This window comes from Salmo trutta, chromosome 15 (genome assembly GCF_901001165.1).
Source record: "Salmo trutta chromosome 15, fSalTru1.1, whole genome shotgun sequence".
In the NCBI taxonomy this organism is placed as follows: Eukaryota; Metazoa; Chordata; class Actinopteri; order Salmoniformes; family Salmonidae; genus Salmo; species Salmo trutta.
Genome location: NC_042971.1, coordinates 37,211,083 through 37,233,093, shown reverse-complemented (window position 1 = coordinate 37,233,093; position 22,011 = coordinate 37,211,083). Strand labels below are relative to the sequence as shown.

Genomic DNA, 22,011 nt, shown 5'->3' with positions numbered 1-22,011 from the left:
GAGGGTGGGAGATAATCAGAGAAAGAATCACATGCAATCATAAACCAGCCACACACCCTGGTCCCAGTCTCAGCCAGAGCCTGAAGAATTGCTTGGTCTCAGTGTCTTTTAAACACATCGCAACCGTCCACGCTGCAGTCTCCTGGCTGGGGGCTTTAGGAGCCATCTGTGGTCTTGAAAAGCAGCTGGGTAATTTCTTAAGTATATGCCTGTGTATTATTTGTAACTGCATCTGTACATGCATTAAGGCCTTGTGTCAGGCCTCTGGCGATAGCATTAGAACCCGGGCCCTAAATCCACATTATCTCCACATTTAGAGACAAGCGACCGTCCCTCTGTCAACAGGCTAGATTGGAATGCTCTCCACAAATACTCAGATATTAAGCAGACTTGTTCAGTATTTTTTTGTTGCATGCAGGATTATGTAAATCCGCTCGGGTGGAGATTTGGTTCTGTCTGTGGTGCTGTGTATCTATCCCGTCCTGTCACATTCAGATTTAGACAGGTCAGGCTCATTCAACAGCCATGATATCTGTCGTGTTGATGAGACACTCACTTGTTTAATTTCACAGCCTCTTCGCAATGGAAACAAATCACAACACTGTTTGTTCTATTGCCTTCAAATTTATTTTGGGGTAAAAATAAGCATTTTAGTACGTTTTAGTACGAACGTGATGCTATGTCATTATGAATCACGATGTGATAAAACGCTGCCTCCACAGTGAAGGTGCAGTGTGGTTAAGAAAATGGGTAGATGATCCAGAATGTTCTATCCCTGTAGAGACTTGGGGGACCCAACCAACAGACACTTAACGTGCTGTAAATAAACCTTACCAATGTCTCTGAGTTAGTCGTCGATTGTGATCGGGCAGGCAGATAGATAAAGTAGATGAAGAGAGATGGGAAGGGAGGCAGATAGATTGGTAGATATATAGACAGAAAGAGCAGCACAGCTAGTGTCGCCTCCAGGCTTAAAAACAGGGTGCAGTCAGCCTTGTTTGATTAGCTTTGAGAGCATGGTCCAGTGGTTTGGTGTTTTCCATGTGAGTTGTCAGTGTAGGTTAAGATGACAAGTACTGAAGTATGCCATTCATATGGGTGTGTGTACAGTAGATGCAGAATAATGAAATGGTTCATTGATTTAAAAACCATCAATCATGCATGCTATGATCAACTAACAGTGGTATACATATAACTTGATTTTGACATATTTTATTACATTGCTATGATATAGAAACTTAAACAATTTCATACCATCCTCTATTTGAAAATAGTATTATTTAAATCTTAACCTACTGATGCTCTCTCTAAGTAATGGCAATGCATCAGACAAAGAGTCCAATATGGAACTGCATCCAACAATTTAACATCATGGAACTGCATGGTGGCTTTGGTGCCTACTTAGCAAAGCCCTCTGTTTCATCATCAGATGTGGACCACCAGGCCCTCTCTTCACTCTAGCCTTTCTACATCAATGGAAAAGGAGAATGAGAGAAGGTTGCTACCAATTAGTGTAAAAAGGTCAGTGTAGCAGAGGCAAGGGAGGTAGGGATGAGTAGTGTCTCTTTGTGTCCTTTTTATCCTTGTTTCTACTGATGAAAGTCAGAAAGGGTGAATTAAATTCAGCTCAGAAGTGCCTGTTCGACAGATTTAGACACCAATTCAGTCAATGGAAGTCTGAGGAAATTAGCCAAAGTACATTTTTTGTTGTTTTTGACCTGAAAAATATTTTTTTGTTAATCTGTTAGTGGAAATGTCATATTAATTGGTATAATCTCTTCTGAATGACAGTACATCGATATTTTTTGTTTTAATCATAGGTTTCCCTCAAATTGAAATTGGTCACAGTCCTCAGATCAGTCCAATATGTTGTCCTTATGTAATACTCCACAAAACATGCAACATTACGCAGTGCTCATTGTGAATCACGATGCCACACTCTGACCCTAATCGTCCCTCACAATGAGCAGAGATTATGCTAAAATGATCTGTAATCCAGCTAAATTGTCTGATCTAGGGTCTGATCCCTGTCTGCTGTGCACTCCCCATAACCTGGTCCACAACATAGGGCTAACATCAGAGGTGTGGGATGGGGACAGACACCAGGAGAAGGAGAGGAGGCAGATTTAATTTCTAGCAATTATTAAAGGTTACTTCAAGTTTCACTCCGTTGATCTATGTGCATGCATGCAGGTCGGTGGAGTGGGATTTTTGTAGTATAGAACACCTTTTGGTAAAATTATATCGTCGCCGGTCCAACACCCATTGTCAAGGAGGCAATAGCACACAGCCATTCAATCTCCATCGACAAACATTGGCAGTAGAATGGCCTCACTGAAGAGTTCAGTGACTTTCAACATGGCACCGTCATAGGGTGCCACCTTTCCAACAAGTCAGTTTGTCAAATGTCCATGGCCGAGCAGCTGCAAGCAAGATCAACATGTGCAATGCCAAGCGTTGACTGGAGTTGTGTAAAGCTCGCCGCCATTGGACTCTGGAGCAGTGGAAATGATGGACGAAATGGGTTTGGCAGATGTCAGGAGAATGCTACCTGCCTGAATGCATAGTGCCAACTGTAAAGTTTGGTGGAGGAGGAATTATGGTCTGGGGCTGTTTTTCATGGTTCGGGCTAGGCCCCTTACTTCCAGTGAAGGGAAATTTTAAGGCTACAGCATACAATGACTTTCTAGACAATTCTGTGCTTCCAACTTTATGGCAACAGTTTGGGGAAGGCCCTTTCCTGTTTCAGCATGACAATGCCCCCGTGCATAAAGCGAGGTCCATACAGAAATGGTTTGTAGAGATTGGTGTGGAAGAATTTGACTGGCCTACACAGAGCCCTGACCTCAACCCCATCAAACACCTTTGGGATGAATTGGAACACCGACTGCGAGCCAGGCCTAATCGCCCAACATCAGTGCCCGACCTCACTAATGCTCTTGTGGCTGAATGGAAGTAGCAATGTTCCAACTAGAGGTCGACCGATTAATCGGAATGGCCGATTAATTAGGGCCGATTTCACGTTTTCATAACAATCGGTAAACGGTATTTTTGGACACCGATATGCCGAATTATTATTATTATTATTATTTTTATTTTATTGATTTATATATATATATATATATTTTTTTTTACACCTTTATTTAACTAGGCAAGTCAGTTAAGAACACATTCTTATTTTCAATGACGGCCTAGGAACAGTGGGTTAAGTGCCTTGTTCAGGGGCAGAACGACAGATTTTTACCTTGTCAGCTCGGGGATTCAATCTTGCAATCTTACGGTTAACTAGTCCAACGCTCTAACCACCTGCTTTACATTGCACTCCACGAAGAGCCTGCCTGTTACGCGACTGCAGTAAGAAGCCAAGGTAAGTTGCTAGCTAGCATTAAACTTATCTTAGAAAAAACAATCAATCAATCAATCATAATCACTAGTTAACTACACATGGTTGATGATATTACTAGTTTATCTAGCCTGTCCTGCGTTGCATATAATCGATGCGGTGTGCATTCGCGAAAAAGGACTGTCATTGCTCCAACGTGTACCTAACCATAAACATCAATGTCTTTCTTAAAATCAATACACAAGTGTATATATTTTTAAACCTGCATATTTAGTTAATATTGCCTGCTAACATGGATTTCTTTTAACACGGGAAAATGTGTCACTTTTTGCAACAGAGTCAGGGTATATGCAGTTTGAAGACTATTTCTTCCTAACAAAGACAGCCAACTTCGCCAAACGAGGGATGATTTAACCTCTCTTGGGGAGGTGGGACGCTAGCGTTTTAAACATACACGTCTCCTTAACGTAACCACATTGTCCCATTTCAAAAAGGCTTTACGGCGAAAGCATAAAGTTAGATTATGTTAGGACAGTTCCAACACAAGATAAACCACACAGCCATTTTCATAGCAAGGACAGGCATCACAAAAAACAGAAAACCAGCTAAAATTATGCACTAACCTTTGACGATCTTCATCAGATGACACTCCTAGTACATCATGTTACACAATACATGCATTTTTTGTTCGATCAAGTTGATATTTATATCCAAAAACAGCATTTTACATTGGCCCCTGATGTTCAGAAAATATTTTGCCTCCAATACTGCCGGTGAATCAGCACTACAATTTACAAAATTACTCATCATAAACGTTGATAAAATGTTAAACTGTTATTCAAAGAATTATAGATGAACATCTCCTTTATGCAACCGCTGTGACAGATTTCAAAAAAGCTTCACGGGGAAAGCACACTTTGCAATAATCTGAGTACTGCGCTCAGAAAAAGACATCAAGCATTACAGATACACGCCATTTTGGAGTCATCTAAAATCATAACTAGCATTCGAAATATTCACTTACCTTTGATGATCTTCATCAGAAGGCACTTCCAGGTATCCCAGGTCCACAATACATTTTGTTTTGTTCGATAAAGTCCATCATTTATGTCCAAATACCTCCTTGTTGTTTGCGGGTTCAGTAAGCTACTCCAAGTGTAGGAAGCGCGGCCAAAATGTCACGACGTAAAGTCCAAAAAAGTTATATTTTCGTTCGTTCAAACATGTCAAACGTTGTATAGCATCAATCTTTAGGGCCTTTTTAACTTAGAACTTCAATAATATTCCAACCGGACGATTCCAATGTCTTGAAAAACGTTTTGGAACACAGCTACCCCTCATGTGAAAGTGCGCCAATGAACTCATGTGCTTTCCTGAGTCAGCAACTTCCAACTTCCTTTGTTCGCTCTCTGTTCACCATAGACACCTCAAACAACTTTCTAAAGACTGTTGACATCTAGTGGAAGCCTTAGGAAGTGCAAAATGAACCCTAAGTCACTGTGTGTTAGATAGGCAATGACTTGAAAAGACTACAAGAACCAGATTTCCCACTTCCTGGTTGGATTTTTCTCAGGTTTGTGCCTGCCATATGAGTTCTGTTATACTCACAGACATCATTCAAACAGTTTTAGAAACTTCCGAGTGTTTTCTATCCAAATCTACTAATAATATGCATATTCTAGTTCCTGGGCCCGAGTAGTAAGCCGTTTAATTTGGGTACGTTTTTCATCCGGCCGTGAAAATACTGCCCCCTACCCAAGAGAGGTTAACAAAAGCGCATTTGCGAAAAAAGCACAATCGTTGCACGACTGTACCTAACCATAACAATACACAGAAGTATATATTTTTAAACCTGCATATTTAGCTAACAGAAATCCAGGTTAGCAGGCAATATTAACCAGGTGAAATTGTGTCACTTCTCTTGCGTTCATTGCAAGCAGAGTCAGGGTATATGCAACAGTTTGGGCTGCCTGGCTCGTTGCGAACTAATTTGCCAGAATTTTACGTAATTATGACATAACATTGAAGGTTGTGCAATGTAACAGGAATATTTAGACTTAGGGATGCCACCCGTTAGATAAAATATGGAACGGTTCTGTATTTCACTGAAAGAAAAAACGTTTTGTTTTCGAGATGATAGTTTCCGGATTCGACCATATTAATGACCAAAGGCTCGTATTTCTGTGTGTTATTATGTTATAATTAAGTCTATGATTTGATAGAGCAGTCTGACTGAGTGGTGGTAGGCACCAGCAGGCTCGTAAGCATTCATTCAAACAGCACTTTAGTGCGTTTTGCCAGTTGCTCTTCGCAATGCTTCAAGCATTGCGCTGTTTATGACTTCAAGCCTACAACTCCCAAGATTAGGCTGGTGTAACCGATGTGAAATGGCTAGCTAGTTAACGGGGTGTGCGCTAATAGCGTTTCAAACGTCACTCGCTCTGAGACTTGGAGTAGTTGTTCCCCTTGCTCTGCATATGTTCTCATGTTCTGAGCAAGGCACTTAAACGTTAGCTTTCTTACATGGCACATATTGCACTTTTACTTTCTTCTCCAACACTTTGTTTTTGCATTATTTAAACCAAAATTCATTATTTATTTGAGGCTAAATTGATTTTATTGATGTATTATATTAAGTTAAAATAAGTGTTCATTCAGTATTGTTGTAATTGCCATTATTAAAAAACAATAATAATCGGCCGATTAATCGGCAACGGCTTTATTTGGTCCTCCAATAATCGGTATCGGCGTTGAAAAATCATAATCAGTCGACCTCTACTCAGGACATTTGTTTTAGTCTCATTCAGCATTAATCTCAATAAAGTAACATAAATACGACGCATGTATAACAACGCCTAAACATCTAATACCCCATTGTTTTTATGACGCTTTCGTAACACATTCCACGTGATGCCAAAGGATTACACTTACTGTATAATAACCAGCTACATATAGCCATGTCCTCGAGCTAGGACTGAGGGACAGGATTGACTGTATGGATCAACTTCTCATTATGATTACTCATCCGAATAGAAATAGAGTGTAGACAACAGCCGTCATGTCTTCTGGGCCTGTATTCATTAAACATCTTAGAGTAGGAGTGCTGATCCAGGATCAGGTCCATTCATTAGAATCTAAAAGGCAAAACTGATACAACTGTAAATCAGCGCTCCTACTCTGAGACGCTTGTATATACAGATGTGCTGCTGAAAGATGTCGTGCACTTTGTTGGATGTGTGCTGAGAGAGAGAGCCCTGGAGTCTGTCTAATGCATGTTAATGTTTTATGAGGAAACCATGCTGTTGTATCATTAGTTTTGCTCCGGTTATTCCAGCAGGGAGAAAAACTGCTACTTCCTGTCTGTCTGATAATGAGTACTGTAGTTAGTACAACACATAGAGGTCAGTGAGGGTAGGAAGGCTCTGTTAACACATCATGGAGTGGCAGCCAGGGCAGATTGGATGTCAATGGAAGTACCTGACTTGGAATGAGTGGCCCACTAGAAGCACAGCACTCACATGTCACTAGGTCCCTCTTCTATAATTAGAGATTCATGTCTTGCTGGATTGTCTGTCTCTACATAAAGATTTTCCGTCTTGCAATGTTTACCATGGCAACGCATGGATTGATAATTACCTTTTATACAAAGAAAGTAATACAGAATCTGAACTTTCCAGAAAGTATGGACGGAATGACAAACATAAAGAACTTACATTATACTCAGACAGTATCTGGAATTATGATGCTCATACCTAAGTCTGAAGCCTTGTTATTGTCATTGCAAAATTCCACTCTCCTTTGTTACATCAGTCAGTGTGCAGACTGAATGAACATAGGCAACATTCCCAGGTCTAAAGTGAAGAGCAGAGGCAGAATCTACTCAATTGACTTCTATGCTGATATTAACAAACAGCTAAATGCAATGCCGGAGAGAATGAACTAAAGTACAACAACTGTCACTTAACACTGTCACGAAGAGGAGGCCATCTCAAAATAGTCTTTCCCACGGTCACTCCTATCACCAAGGTCGTCCCCTAACTTTCCTTCTCAGGGGCACCGCTGACCTAGTCTGTATCTAATAATGACGATGTCAGCTTCAGATTCTGGATAGATGGATGAGTCAAGCCTGTGGCTCACTTGGTAGAGCATGGCACTTGCAACGCCAGTTTGGTTCCCAAGGGTGAACAGTGTGAAAATGTATGCACTCCCTTCTGTAAGTTGTTCTACATAAGAATGTGTGCTGAATGACTTAAATATGAAGTTGAACGCGTTAACTGTGCCCTCCAACACCAGAGCATTAACGCATGAGAGGAAGACCTTTACCATTATGCCATCCCATTCCAACATGGACATCCTCTATCCTCTAAACTGTGCGTCTGCTTAACGAGTAGGCATTCTAGCACTACCCTTCAAGGTAGATGGACACTTGACAGGATTCCAGCGATTATTAGGCTAAGTAATAATTTCTGTATGTGCATGCATTGAATTTTTGCCTATTTCCGTCCAACGTTGCCAAGTCCGGAGCTTTTAAGCTGGATATCGGGCTACAAGACAGAATTATGGTTAAGCCAGAGTTATCTAATGTGTTGGCAGCTGAGCTGAGGAGATCCCTTTCCTCCCATAGAGCCTGGAATAATGACAAAGACCATCTCCGCTTAAAGCTCTGCCTTGAAAGTATTCATTTAAAGGAGACTCTCTTCTTGTGTCAGGTCTTTTTGATTAGGGAACATTGGCGTACCGGTATGCTAATGAGTTTCGACACCTGGTAATGTGTGAAGAAGCGGTTATTCTTAGGTTAATACAGTGAGGGTTCCATTGGTCAGTGGTGAAAATGGTTAATTTGAATAGTTCACATTCACTCTAATCAGCTGGCTTATTGCTTGTCTTGTCCAATTTCAGTGTTCATTTCATTTACCAGACAACAATACAAATCACAGTAGGGCTTGTACATAGATAAGCTTAGGAGAGCGCCCAATGCTTAGGTGGATACAATTTCAGCGTCCATGTATAGTACCAAATCACAATGGGGGCTTTGCAGCAGAAAATCCACTAAGCTTGAGTGCACATTTTTGGTAACAGTTCTGGTGGCTATGAACCATAGCTGTCATAGTCCAGTGTCTGAGTCTGAATCACCCTGTCTCAGTAGCCGGCTCCATCCTACCTGAACCCTGCTTCACTTCAGCTCCCACCTCCCTCCTATCCCTCTGAGCCGTGGTAGCCAGTCTTCCACACTGTCACTCCGGCTCCCGAGTCCCATCCCCTGCACACCCCACAATGATAGGGCTGCTGAGGACTGTTGGTTGGGGCTGCGTCGTCGACATTGTCATCTGTGGCCTAGTTTGCCTAGCGTCTCCTCCTCCTTGTTGAATAGTTAATAGACACTGACTGCAGTGTGGAGAACCTCTGGAGAGACCAAGCTGCCAGAAACACCCAAAATAGCCCCAGAAACGTCAGCGAGGAGACATTTATTTATTTGACTAATTCAACCCCCAAACTGCCACACCACCCTTTTATCACATCATTGTGAGATGTGAGGGCGTGCTTTATTAAATAAATTATATCAATGGTTAAACATACATGCTTAACATCAAAGAGGAAGTGATGCTCCGATCTAGGTTTAAACTACAGCAGAAATTTACTTGAATATATTAACTAACAGCAGAAAGGGAATGTCTCTATCTGCCTACTGATGATATTTCATTTCACAACAACACATCGTTGTTAAGGTTACGTACTAGCTATGCAATAAAGGCAGCTCTATACCATATATCCAGACCATCAATGTGAGCTTGAGGCAATGCGGTTTGGCTCATATACAGTAACCCAGCTCCCATCTACCCCTAGTAAGGGGTTAAGGTGTACAGTGAGAGGAAGCGGTTTGGCGTGACTTTGGGTGGCTTTGCCAGGTAGACAGACAGGTTGAAGAGTCAAGCTGAAGGGCTGTGGAGTGCTGAGTGCAGACCTCTGGGTGGCACCAGGTTAAACGCACTGCGCTGTGGTGCGTGCCAAGCTCTGCATGCGAGTATAGGACCAGGCTGGGCTGGGCATGCCCTGGGGATTCACCGACTCACCCGTCAGCAATTTACCTCCTGTGGAAGGGACAGAGGATGGCATGGTCTTATGCTTGCTTACGTATTTTGTGTGTGTGTGTGTGTGTGTGTGTGTGTGTGTGTGTGTGTGTGTGTGTGTGTGTGTGTGTGTGTGTGTGTGTGTGTGTGTGTGTGTGTGTGTGTGTGTGTGTGTGTGTGTGTGTGTGTGTGTGTGTGTGTGTGTGTGTGAGAGAGAGAGCGTAAGAAGGAATCACAGCTCTGTGTTATCTACCAACACCTCCCAAAGCTCCGAGCTGTGTGCTCACTATACCTTATGACTCAACCATGTTAGGAAAAACCAGCCTTATGTGCTGGAAACATAATCATTATTATCATCACCCTCATCTCATTAGTTAAGCTTCCTCTCCGGCTTTGACATATGGGACTGGGAGCATGACGTGACAAGCAGCTCCTCAGTGCCTCAGTCCAAGCTGTGCCCATGATGCCTGTCTCAAATGGGAACTGACTGAACTGAACTGAATGAACACCATGGACTCGTTATCTCTGCAGTTCCTGCAGTAACTGTGCCCACTCAGTTTAACTGGCCATATTATGGCCTGCGTCTCAGTGAAACACTATGTAATAGACTGAGTGGACCATGACTGCTGTTGTTGTTCCTCTTTCTCAAATCTCCTACTCCTAATCAGTGGCATCTCTGGAAATGGCTGTGCTGCTTGGTGGCCCAACATGAGAATCTGTTTTTGTTTTTGCTTGTGTTTATGTTTGTGTATTTTATGCCTTTGCCTGCGTGCAGTGTTTAATGATGAATGGCAAGTTGGCGTGTTCAGTGTGAGTCTGACATAATGTTGTGACAGATGTCTCAATGTATCACCATGATGCTCCTGAATGACTGTCGGCACTACATGGTCGGGGAGAGTGACCAGCAACCACAGGCGTTCACCACAGACAGACCCAGCCACTGAGGTCAGGGGCCGATGCAATCTCTTAATCTCTGACCCAGACCCAGATATATGTGTGAAAAAATGGTAGATATAGCGTTTTGGATATAAGCTCTTAAATAAATGTTAAAAGAAAGATAAATAGGTAGAGATTTACATGTTTTACTGTATCTACATATGAAGTTTTTGTGAACGTTTAGCCTCTAAAAAGTGGTGCCTGTTGCATAAGCATGAGCTTGGTACTGTATATGTGGTTCTAAAAGTGTGTATATAAACCCAGCAAAAAAGAAACGTCCTCTCACTGTCAACTGCGTTTATTTTCAGCAAACTTAACATGTGTAAATAGTTGTATGAACATAACAAGATTCAACAACTGAGACATAAACTGAACAAGTTCCACAGACATGTGACTAACAGAAATGGAATAATGTGTTCCTGAACAAAGGCGGGGTCAAAATCAAAAGTAACAGTCAGTATCTGGTGTGGCCACCAGCTGCAGATTTGCCAGTTCTTGCTGTGAGATGTTACCCCACTCTTCCACCAAGGCACCTGCAAGTTCCCGGACATTTCTGGGGGAATGGCCCTAGCCCTCACCCTCCGATCCAACAGGTCCCAGACGTGCTCAATGGGATTGAGATCCGGGCTCTTCGCTGGCCATGGCAGAACACTGACATTCCCGTCTTGCAGGAAATCACGCACAGAACAAACAGTATGGCTGGTGGCATTGTCATGCTGGAGGGTCATGTCAGGATGAGCCTGCAGGAAGGGTACCACATGAGGGAGGAGGATGTCTTCCCTGTAAAGCACAGCGTTGAGATTGCCTGCAATGACTACAAGCTCAGTCCGATGATGCTGTGACACACCGCCCCAGACCATGACGGACCCTCCACCTCCAAATCGATCCTGCTCCAGAGTACAGGCCTCGGTGTAACACTCATTCCTTCGACGATAAATGCGAATCCGACCATCACCCATGTTGAGACAAAACTGCGACTCGTCAGAGAAGGGCACTTTTTGCCAGTCCTGTCTGGTCCAGCAGCGGTGGGTTTCTGCCCATAGGCGACATCGTTGCTGGTGATGTCTGGTGAAGACCTGCTTTACAACAGGCCTACAAGCCCTCAGTCCAGCCTCTCTCAGCCTATTGCAGACAGTCTGAGCACTGATGGAGGGATTGTGCATTCCTGGTGTAACTTGGGCAGCTGTTGTTGCCATCCTGTACCTGTCCCTCAGGTGTGATGTTCGGATATACCGATCCTGTGCAGGTGTTGTTACACGTGGTCTGCCACTGCGAGGACGATCAGCTGTCCGTCCTGTCTCCCTGTAGCGCTGTCTCAGGTGTCTCACAGTACGGACATTGCAATTTATTGCCCTGGCCACATCTGCAGTCCTCATGCCTCCTTGCAGCATGCCTAAGGCACATTCACGCAGATGAGCAGGGACCCTGGGCATCTTTCTTTTGATGTTTTTCAGAGTCAGTAGAAAGGCCTCTTTAGTGTCCTATGTTTTCATAACTGTAACCTTAATTGCCTACCGTCTGTAAGCTGTTAGTGTCTTAATGACCGTTCCACAGGTGCATGTTCATTAATTGTTTATGGTTCATTGGTTCAAGCATGGGAAACAGTGTTTAAACCCTTTACAATGAAGATCTGTGAAGTTATTTGGGTTATCTTTGAAAGACAGGGTCCTTTAAAAGGGACGTTTCTTTTGTTGGTGTGTGTGTGTGTGTGTGTGTGTGTGTGTGTGTGTGTGTGTGTGTGTGTGTGTGTGTGTGTGTGTGTGTGTGTGTGTGTGTGTGTGTGTGTGAAATTGGTGATTATAGCGTTTTGGAAATAAACTCATCAAATAAATGTGGGTTCCTTCGTGTGTGTGTAAAATATTACTGTTGTCATATTTTGAATTTGTAGCTTTTAGATGTGTATGAAAATGTTTTCGTTTTTTTGCTAAGCGCTATAGCAGGGGGTGGCAGGTAGCCTAGTTAGTGTTGTTCCAGTAACCGAAAGGTTGCTGGTTTGAATACCCAAGGTGGAATAAAATCTGTTAATGTGCTTTTGAGCAAGGCACTTAACCCTAATTCCCTCCAGAGGTGCTGTACTACTATGGCTGACCCTGTAAAATAACACATTTCACTGCACCTATCCAGTGTATGTGACAATAAAACATCATTCTTTCTGTGTGTGCAAAGAAAACAGGATTAACTGTCTCTCTAAAATGAAATCAAGTTTTTAAATAAGTACATGTCTGTCGTTGAACAACCCCAGGCCATGATTAGAAAAAGCACCAATCTTTTTCATAATTTCTTTAAACAATAAAAGCTAATTTACCAACATTTCTGAAAAATTATATATAGCGTTTTGGAATGGAATTTGAGTGTGCAAAAGTTAGGTTGTGTAAAAACTTTGTTAATCTGTCTCTCATTGCTGTGTTCCTATGCTTTTCACCACAGCACCATTCATTCATTACTCTTTGTGTGTCCTAGGCTCTCTTGTGTCAGGAACATCTCTATCAGTAAAGATGAGATGAGATGGAGACAAGGTCATCCTTCATGATAGGTCTGTGGGTTAATGAAATTAAGCCCAGTAGAGGAGAGGAGGAGAGCGAAGAAGAGGAGAGCAGATGGGAGAGGGAGGGGAGGAAAGGAGTGGAGGAGAGGCTCAGATGTATTGGGATGAGGTGTGATGGAACCGAGGCATGTCAGCGTGCAACAGACACACACTGGCGCACACACATACCCGTTCACACGCCACTAAGTATAAAGATTTGTACATACCCTCACACATCTGAGTTTCAGGTTTTATTTAGGTCTGGCATGAGTTGGATTCACGAGCACACAAACTCACACACCCACACATGCGCACACACACACCCACTCTCTTGCTCACTCGCGGGCCGAACCAAACAAGTATTCCTTCATTGGGAGCCATCTGTTTTGGCTTCTCTCAGTGGCCAACTTAATGTAGTGTTTTACATGGCTGTTGTGTAAGCTGCGCTGTCCATGGGCCCAACCAGGCTGAACTATGCTGAGCTGAAGCAGGACACACTGTAGTGCAGACTTCCTGGACTGAAGGCTGCTAGGAGACAGTACACATTACCCCCATCTCTAGTTTGGGATATTAGTTACACAATCAGAAATGAAGTGGAGGGTGGTGGACCATTCTTGATACCCACGGGAAACTGTTGAGCGTGAAAAACCCAGCAGTGTTGCAGTTCTTTACACAAACCAGTGCACCTGGCATCTACTACCATAACCCATTCAAAGGCACTTAAAACCTTTGTCTTGCCCATTCACCCTCTGAATGGCACACATACACAATCCATTTCTCAATTGTATCAAGGCTTAAAAATCCTTCTGAAACCTGTCTCCTCACCTTTATCTACACCAGTGGTCACCAACCTTTTCAGAGTCAAGATCACTTTCACGGTCAAAAGCAAGCCGGCATCTACCACTCAGATTTATTTTTAAACATGACTTAAAATGTTTTAACCTAATAAAAACAGTTCTGTAGGAATGAGGTTTGTGCAGTACACCTAATACATTATCACAGCATATGCCTGGCCTGCCAATATTGTTCTTCTCAGACCATATTATATTTCAAAACTTGAGCTTTGATAACAAAATAGATCAGTTGGTGTAGCACTTGCGAGGCACGGCTGAGCATAAATTGAAATACAACAGTTTTCAGCTGTGCTAACATAATTACAAAAGGGTTTTCTAATGATCAATTAGCCTTTTAAATGATAATCTTGGATTAGCTAACTCAACATACCATTGGAACACAGGAGTGATGGTTGCTGATAATGGTCCTCTGTACGCCTATGTACTGTAGATATTCCATAAAAAATCAGCCGTTTCCAGCTACAAAAGTAATTTACAACATTAACAATGTAAACACTTTCTGATCAATTTTATGTTATTTTAATGGACAAAAAATGTGTTTTTCTTTCAAAAACATGGACATTTCTAAGTGACCCTAAACTTTTGAACGGTAGTGTATATAATCTGAAATAAAGCAGTAGGTTCTGAAGAAGGTCCCTGCTCACAATCCACTGCAAAGATAGGGGATTTTCAGGAAGTGGAAGAGAGAGTTAGAGAGCATTTGTGTGAGTGTGTATGTGCGTGCGTGTGTGGATGCTGAGGTCTTCCAGAGACAGGGTTGCAGGTGCGTGACAAATCTGCTGGTCTCTCCTCAGTGCCAAACTGGCAGTGCACATTGTGTCCCTCATTCATTCAGACATACATATTAATTCAAGCCTTCTTTCACGAGACAAAATGCTAATAACTCTGTTTGTGCAGATCATGTCAATGTCTCCATGTATTGTGGTGGGACTCTTGCCAGTCACAAATTCTTTTGTGTGGGTATTTTTATCTTGGCTATAAAATGCAAAAACTGTTATTTTGCATTAGTTTCACCCAAAAAGACAACTAAGGCAGTTCACATCTCCCCAAACCCTGAAGCATCGACATCATTTACCAAATATTCATGATCCACTGCTTTATCTTCTCTTTTATGGAAGATGCTTTCTGCTTACACGGCAAGTTCAGTCTGTATCCACATGCTACTCTATTGGTGGACTAATGATGCCAACCCACAGAGTTACAACAAAGAAACAAAAGCAAAAGAGCCTAACGGACCACGTTGTCATGCTTATCAAGATCCTTTACCCTCAAATGTTGCTCCTCTGCATGCTTGAGAGAGAGAGATAGGCAGAGGGCGTGTGAGGATGTTATTGTTGTGCCCGCTCAATCCTCTACAGTATTCTAGTAAAGTGTCTCAGATAGGGACTGTGCTCCATGTGTAACCCTTTTAATTAACAGACTGATACAGCTTCATCACTTCATCTGACACTCAGCACAGACAACGGCCCACACTTTGTTGCGCCTAATGAAATGTTCAGTGTGGAAAGCCGCCACACCACACTGAGCATGTGACCCATAATTGTGTATAATATATAATACATAATAATGTTTTGAATGGTTTGTTGATGATGTTGCTGGCAGGACTTTGGCAATAGCTGCTAAACTGGCATGAGCGAGTGCGGGAACGATAAGCATCAAGGAGCCAAGCAGAAGTGAGAGTAGAGAGGGAACGTGAGAATCAGGCGGCCGTGACAAAAGTCTCATTTGGAATTCACTCATGGTTTCTAAAGCCTCATGCAAATGTATTATTTTTTGGGGGCAAATTTTATTAGGCGCTGTAAAACAAAGATAGAGCTGAAAAAGGGCGAGATAAAAGACTCATTGGAGAGAAAAAAGAGCAAAGTGGAGTAATGTGGAAAATGTGCCAGTGTGTTCAGAGTAATCTTCCTGAACGTTATGACCAGCCCGGTTATGTAAGCTCTAACCATATCCAGGCAGAGAGAAGGATCACAGAGGGAGGAGGAGGAAGAGAAGTGAGAGAGGGAGGAGTGTGTAGAGAGACTGGGGGTGCGTTCACAGAGCTGATGCGACCCTAAATCAGGGATTTAGCTCAAACTGATGAAGACTAGGAGAAACCATCCTTCATGTTGATGGTTTTCATCACAGCTGTTCCCTTTCACATCTCTTGGCCGTTGGTTGCGTGTCATTAAAGAGAAAACAACCATTAAACAATTACAGGGTCACCAATGACAGCGATCAACAACACAAAGATTAGAGCAGATTAAATAGCGATGACTGTTTCTTCATTAACCTCTGTAACCACTCTATATGTGCTGAGCTTCTCTACTTTATCACAGCAGCACCAGTGGAAAAGCAATAAAGGTATCCTCTCCTTTCCAGTTGGGAAATACCAACTCATAATGTAAACTTTTGATCTTGTCTGTGTATGTGTGTTGTTGTTTCACTGTAGTTGCCTGTATTACAGTATCTTGCGTGGCAGTCTTTGGAGGTGTTGTCCTATAGGATATCTTGTCCGTTGTCTTGTTTGTATACCTGTTCAGTGGATCCCTATGTTCCTACCTAGTGTTGCCTACGGTACTCCTTGACAGTGTTTCCCTACATAGAGGATAGACTGCAATGTGTAGTATCTTATGTGTGGCACTGCGCTGAAGTGCTGGTCTGGGCTGTAGAAGTTCATTTCATGGCTCTAATGTGGCCTGATATGGAGGAGTGTTATATTCCTTTGAACTTGGATTAGCTTCCCATCCCTCTGCTCCTTTCTCTCTCTCTCGCTCTCGCTCTCTTTCTCTCTTTCTTTCTCTCTCTGGGTCCGGAGCCATGGCCCCTATCTGCTCAGGCATTGTTTGTTAAGAGCTGCAGGGTGCAGGGAGAGAGGAAGAGAGAAGAAGAAGGTGGGGAAGAGGAAAAGAAAGGTAGAGATGGAGTGAGGGGGAGAGAAAATTAGATGGAGAGAGTAAGGGAGGGTGTTAGTAACCTCTGGTGAACCCCAGTATCAACCTCACCCCATGTGACAGAGTATAACACAGACAGATGAGACCTAACAAGGATGCCATCCCATCACCTCAGTGAATCCTTGGGATTTTGTCCACACTAACAGTGAGACAGATGGCAAAGATTTGAAATTAGTTCCCCTTCCATAGGAGAACTGAGGACACTGCCATTTTTTTGTTGTGATTTCCCTCCTCAGCCGCCTACCTGGCATCAAAGCTCACCTGCTGTGTTTAAATTTATTGAAAGCACTGTATTAATAACTCAGGTAGTGATGTACAGGATGGGGAGTGTGGGCTTCCTCCACGGAGCAGAAGTCTCAGCAGAAGTTCACACATGTACACATGTATGTACATAAACGGCCCGAGACCTTCTGGCTACTGGTCTACCTCTAAGTTTTGCCCCATATGTAAAGTATTGAATATTGGAATATTGATCCCTCTCTATCTCTTCCTTTGCAGAGACAAGGATCCAGAGCCATGAGTGGAAACAGCAAACCTGCTGGACAAGGTGTGTACAGGATTTATACAGGAAAAATATTACAAAATACACAACATACATCACGTAGGCCTGCTGTAACTAACTAATATCCTGCTTTTAAAAATCATCTTGTGAAATTCCAAAAACGCCATCCATGTTGGTTCATGTGACCACATTGCTTGAGAGTCATAGAACACATTGAGTGAGAGTCCACAGTCTGCAGTTCTACTCATGGAGAGCAGAATGTCCAAAAACAGCAAAAACAGAGAATCAGAGATGTCTCATAACTCAACAGATCATTTGTCTTGACTAACTCTCTTTTGTGTTTTTTTTTATGAAAGAAAATATGCCATTATAGAAATAAAGACAATCTACCTTGGGTACATTCATGCCTGAAATTCACAGAAAGACCTACTTTCCATACTGGGGCATGGCATTGTTGTCATGATAATGACATTCAAATCCTCAGAGTTAGAGACGTCAAACTTAGGCTTGCAATACTTTGGAGGATCCTTTGATATCTATAAATGATATTAAGTGTAGAATTCAGTCATTCACGTAAAGTGAATGTGACTGCAGGATACATTTAATTAAAAGTCCTACTTCAAATAGATTCTGGATCAAATAATTGACGATTCCACAAGACAGTTTTTTAAATATATTTTTCCCTGACTTTGGTATTTGATAGTCATATTGTACACTAGGAACCTCCTACTTCCTGTAGTCTATATGTATCGACAGAGCCAACAATTGATCCTATTAAGTTTTTAAACAATACACAATATAATAAATTGATGTAACATATACTATGTCCTTCCCCCCATCCCTGGAATCTCATCCTAAGACACAATGAAGCCGGCAGGTTAATGATAGCCAATCACTTTTAAAAGGGTTCATTTGGCCATTCTGCACATTAAGTTGATCCTTCCTTCAGCATAACAGTGTGGCCGTGAGCCTCCTCTCCATCCTTCTGGAGCCACTGATGACAGTATAAAGAGTGAGACCTGGTGTTCATATGGATTTTAGCCTCAACTGGTTGGATGATGAGTTGCATTGTCATTCAGTTTAATCCAAAGGTAAAAGCCACACAAATACCATACTCCTGTCAATTGAATTTGATTGAATGACGTTTATTTGACATTTGCCGATTTCCATTTGATTGTTTTCACCTTTTTTATTTTTGTTAGTAACCTAAGCAACTTGTATTGGTCCAGTCTGGTCATATTTTATTGCCTAACTTTAAGTTGATAGAATACATGTACCATAGGGACCTATAATAATGTAAAGACTGACAATTGCATCCCATGCCTGCTCTAGTAACATGAGTGAATGATCTATTACCACAATCTCACATTCAGTCCTATAGTTATTTTAAGGCTGACTATTTTCAGTACTATATTGACTATGCTTTATTCTAGACAAATTTGGTAAACTATATACTTGGTAGTGGGGATTTCATGTAGTTTGGATTCTAGCTATTTTAATACCCCTCCATAGGCTACTGAGTGCTCTCACCTAGATGTTCTGAGACTATACCTTCATCAATCATTGTCCCAGCGTCCCTGAGTAGCATACATCAGACAGTCACCAGCTCCAACATGACCTTTTACCATCTCCCCCAGAAATGAAGACATCATCAATTTGGGAGAATTTAGATATTCACACATGCACCTCCTCAAGTCTCAATTCATGGTTTAGGAAGACTGTGACCTTGTTGTGAAGTGTGCAATATGTATCGGGGGGGCACTCTGTCTGTTTACGAAGAACATAAGGTATGTACATGAGAAACATCCCTTTCCTCCAAAAACGATATTAAAAAACAATGCACCCACACTGGCGACACTGGCGACACTGGCGATAGACACTGACAATCAATTTAGATGGGTTAGGCCCACAGTGAAATGGGATGTCCCCACACTGTTCCATTACACAAGGAAAGATAGCTTGGAGAGTAATTGTATGGGCTCTGCAATCATGAAATGTACATTCCTCTCCATTGAAAACATTTTGTCTTCAAAGGATGCCAAGGTCGTGAAGAAAATCCATCTAAACCTAAACGTATGTTGTTCATTTTGCTGTATGTGTGCACATTTTATATATTAGTACACTCTTGGAAAAAAGGGTTCCGAAAGGGTTCTTCGGTTGTCCCTATAGAAGAACCCTTTTTGGTTCCAGGTTGAACACTTTTGGGTTCCATGTAAAATCCTCTGTGGAAAGGGTTCCACATGGAACCCAAAAAGGGTACTTCAAAGGGTTCTCCAATTGGGGACAGCCAAAGAACCCTTTTAGGTTCTACATAGCAATTTTTTTTCTAAGAGTGTACATTCACAACTAAAATGGATATGGCATGTGTGACATCTTGTAAAGGAAAGGATCTTTCTGTATTCAATACACATAGTAGATGCATGTGAATGGAGACTGACGTACACTTTCGCATCTCAATGCTGTTGGAATGAGACCTAGGAATTGAACCTGCATCACAGAAATTGGACCCAGTATTGCTTTTTTGGTCATTCACAGTCACTTCACGCATCCAATTCTGTATGTTCACTCCTCATATTTAAGCAATCAACCAAGGCTTAATATTCACAGAATGTTCACTCTTTAGTATCTAGCATGGGCACTGATCTGAACTCATTTAGTCTTTGCTGGCATTTTGGCTGTGATTATCTATGTATTAGGAAACGTTTAACCTTACATTTGTAAGTAAATAAAAAAAGAAATATATTCTGATGTATTACTGTGAATGTCTTTTGTCTTCTAGATTAAAGGGAGCAATGTATGACTAATGAAAGGGGAGTTAGAAAATGAAATCCTCCTGGATGAAGAGAGGACATGACAGCATGTATATGTATGGGAGATTAGAAAAGCTTGCCTTGCTTCATATTTCACAGTTTATCCCCTGATTTAAAGTCTTTGAAGTTGCAAAGCCCCCTGCCCTCTGTATACGCTCGAAAAAGGCTGCTTCTTTAAACATAATCTATTGAATTGAATTCAAATTAAACAAATTTCTATGAACTTTGAAACGTTCTATAGCTGTTAATGAAGGTTTTTCAGTCAATTCATGAATTGAAAACTGTCCCATTTTTAGGTGACCTTTTCCATTCATGATGGAGGGATGAAATAGTTACCCCAACTGTGGTAGAGTCACATACAGTACGACTCCCCAGTTTTCTATGCTGTCCCACTCTCTCTTCCAGTCTCTCACCGTCTTTATTGCCTCGCTACAGATGACTCTAAGAAGGCTGCTCCTGAGGAGGACTTTGCGGACATCGACATGAAGGCTCCGGAGACGGAGAAGGCTGCTGTGGCCATCCAATCACAGTTCCGGAAGTTCCAGAGCAAGAAGAAGCAGGAAGTAAAGTCCTAGAGTGGGAAGGACAGAGCCGGGCAGCTCTGTCTCCCATAGGCCGGGACTGCACCAGTTGGGGGTTTGGTCTTGCATGTCAATCAAACCACACCATTATGGACTCAACTGAGGGGGGGTAAAGGGGAAGAGGGAAGGCTGGAGGGAGGGGTCAGGGTTCAAGGATCAAGGGGTCACTGATATCTTTGAAATGATTATGAGTAACTTATTAATTGATTGCTGTGTCCATAAATGATGGTTAAGTTCTGGATATATCTTGATCTTTCCTATGATTTTGCTATTTTCGTTTTTTATTGATACTGTAATACTACTACACTCTATATTTTCCAGTTGCTGTAGCTGTCCAAACCCTTAGTAGTCCTCTCATGTCTCTCTCATGTCATGTACGCTGCAATATACCCATTTGAACAATAAAAAGCTGCTTGATAAGTAGGTTTCCTCGTAAAGCAATTAAGAAACTGGAACCAGGGTTTTATCAGGCTGAACATGTAGCCAAATGTATTGTGAAGATTGATCGTCAGATTTCAGCTGTGGCATCATAAATCTAAAGATTTTTTTTCCTAGTAGGTCCGTTATTAGGGGTGTTTCCCTCTTGTTGTGGGGAGTGTTTCCAGACATTCCAGCTTGTCTTGTTTGATCCATCCCAGTTAGCGCAGCGCCCAGTGGCTGATGCATTTAGAATTGAATCAATGGCTACAATTTGCTTTCCAATGTCTCCGGTGTCTCAACTTGCCAACTAAATCTAGGGCTTGTTCCATTATTTACGTGACAATTGTGGATTTCCTTTCTTCCCTTCAACGTCAATGGAAAGTGTTTTTATTTTATGTTTGTATGACTTTGTTTCGGCATTAATTGTTTTTTAATGGGTGTTTCTATTGAATCCCCATTGTTTCCTTTTGTTGTTCAAACCCAAATGAGTGGAATATACTGTACAATACCATCATCCTTCAGTAGAGACACGTTCAAAGAATACTTAATAAATATCCTAAAGAGGTAAACATTGAGTCAGAAGTTATTTTGTTGACATTGTGTTTGTTTATGGTCCCCACTAGCCCATTTGCCTGTCATCGATGCCTATTTTCTTTATTTATTTAATAAATCATTTTGACAGAAACCATCCAAAAGACATTCATAAACCTTTAAATGAATTTCCTTGGAAGCTAAGTGTTTGTTTCTGGTGCAATAAGTGGAGCTTACTCCGGTGTTCAAAAGCACATATCAGACCGAGAGCCCAATGCTTCTTAGGTAGTTCTTTATGAGTTTTAGTTTAGAAAATGATCTCGCCGCAGAAGCTAGAGTTACAGGGATGGTAAAAACAGCTTGATTGCCATAGCAACATCAGGGAAACTGGGCAGAAAGGAGTGGTGCTTCAAATACAGCAGTTCTGCAACATCTTTAATTGAGCCTCTCATTATCCTTCATTTCCGGCCTCAACACGTTATGGAAAGAGATTAACTGTATAGGAAGCT

General features: G+C 41.9%; 1 protein-coding gene across 2 annotated transcripts in view; it reads left to right on the top strand.

Annotated features, from left to right (window-relative positions):
- LOC115148921 (calmodulin regulator protein PCP4) overlaps nt 1-21,540 on the top strand; it is a 28,161-nt gene extending 6,621 nt beyond the window's left edge. The window contains exons 2-4 of one of the 2 annotated variants that reach the window (XM_029691237.1): nt 17,157-17,205; nt 19,195-19,233; nt 20,406-21,540. In XM_029691237.1, coding sequence (XP_029547097.1) covers nt 17,157-17,205; nt 19,195-19,233; nt 20,406-20,545 — 228 coding nt within the window. In that variant the 3' untranslated portion in view covers nt 20,546-21,540. The remainder of the gene's footprint in view (nt 1-17,156; nt 17,206-19,194; nt 19,234-20,405) is intronic. The other variant, XM_029691238.1, reaches the window with a different exon arrangement.
- The last annotated feature ends 471 nt before the right edge of the window (nt 21,541-22,011 follow it).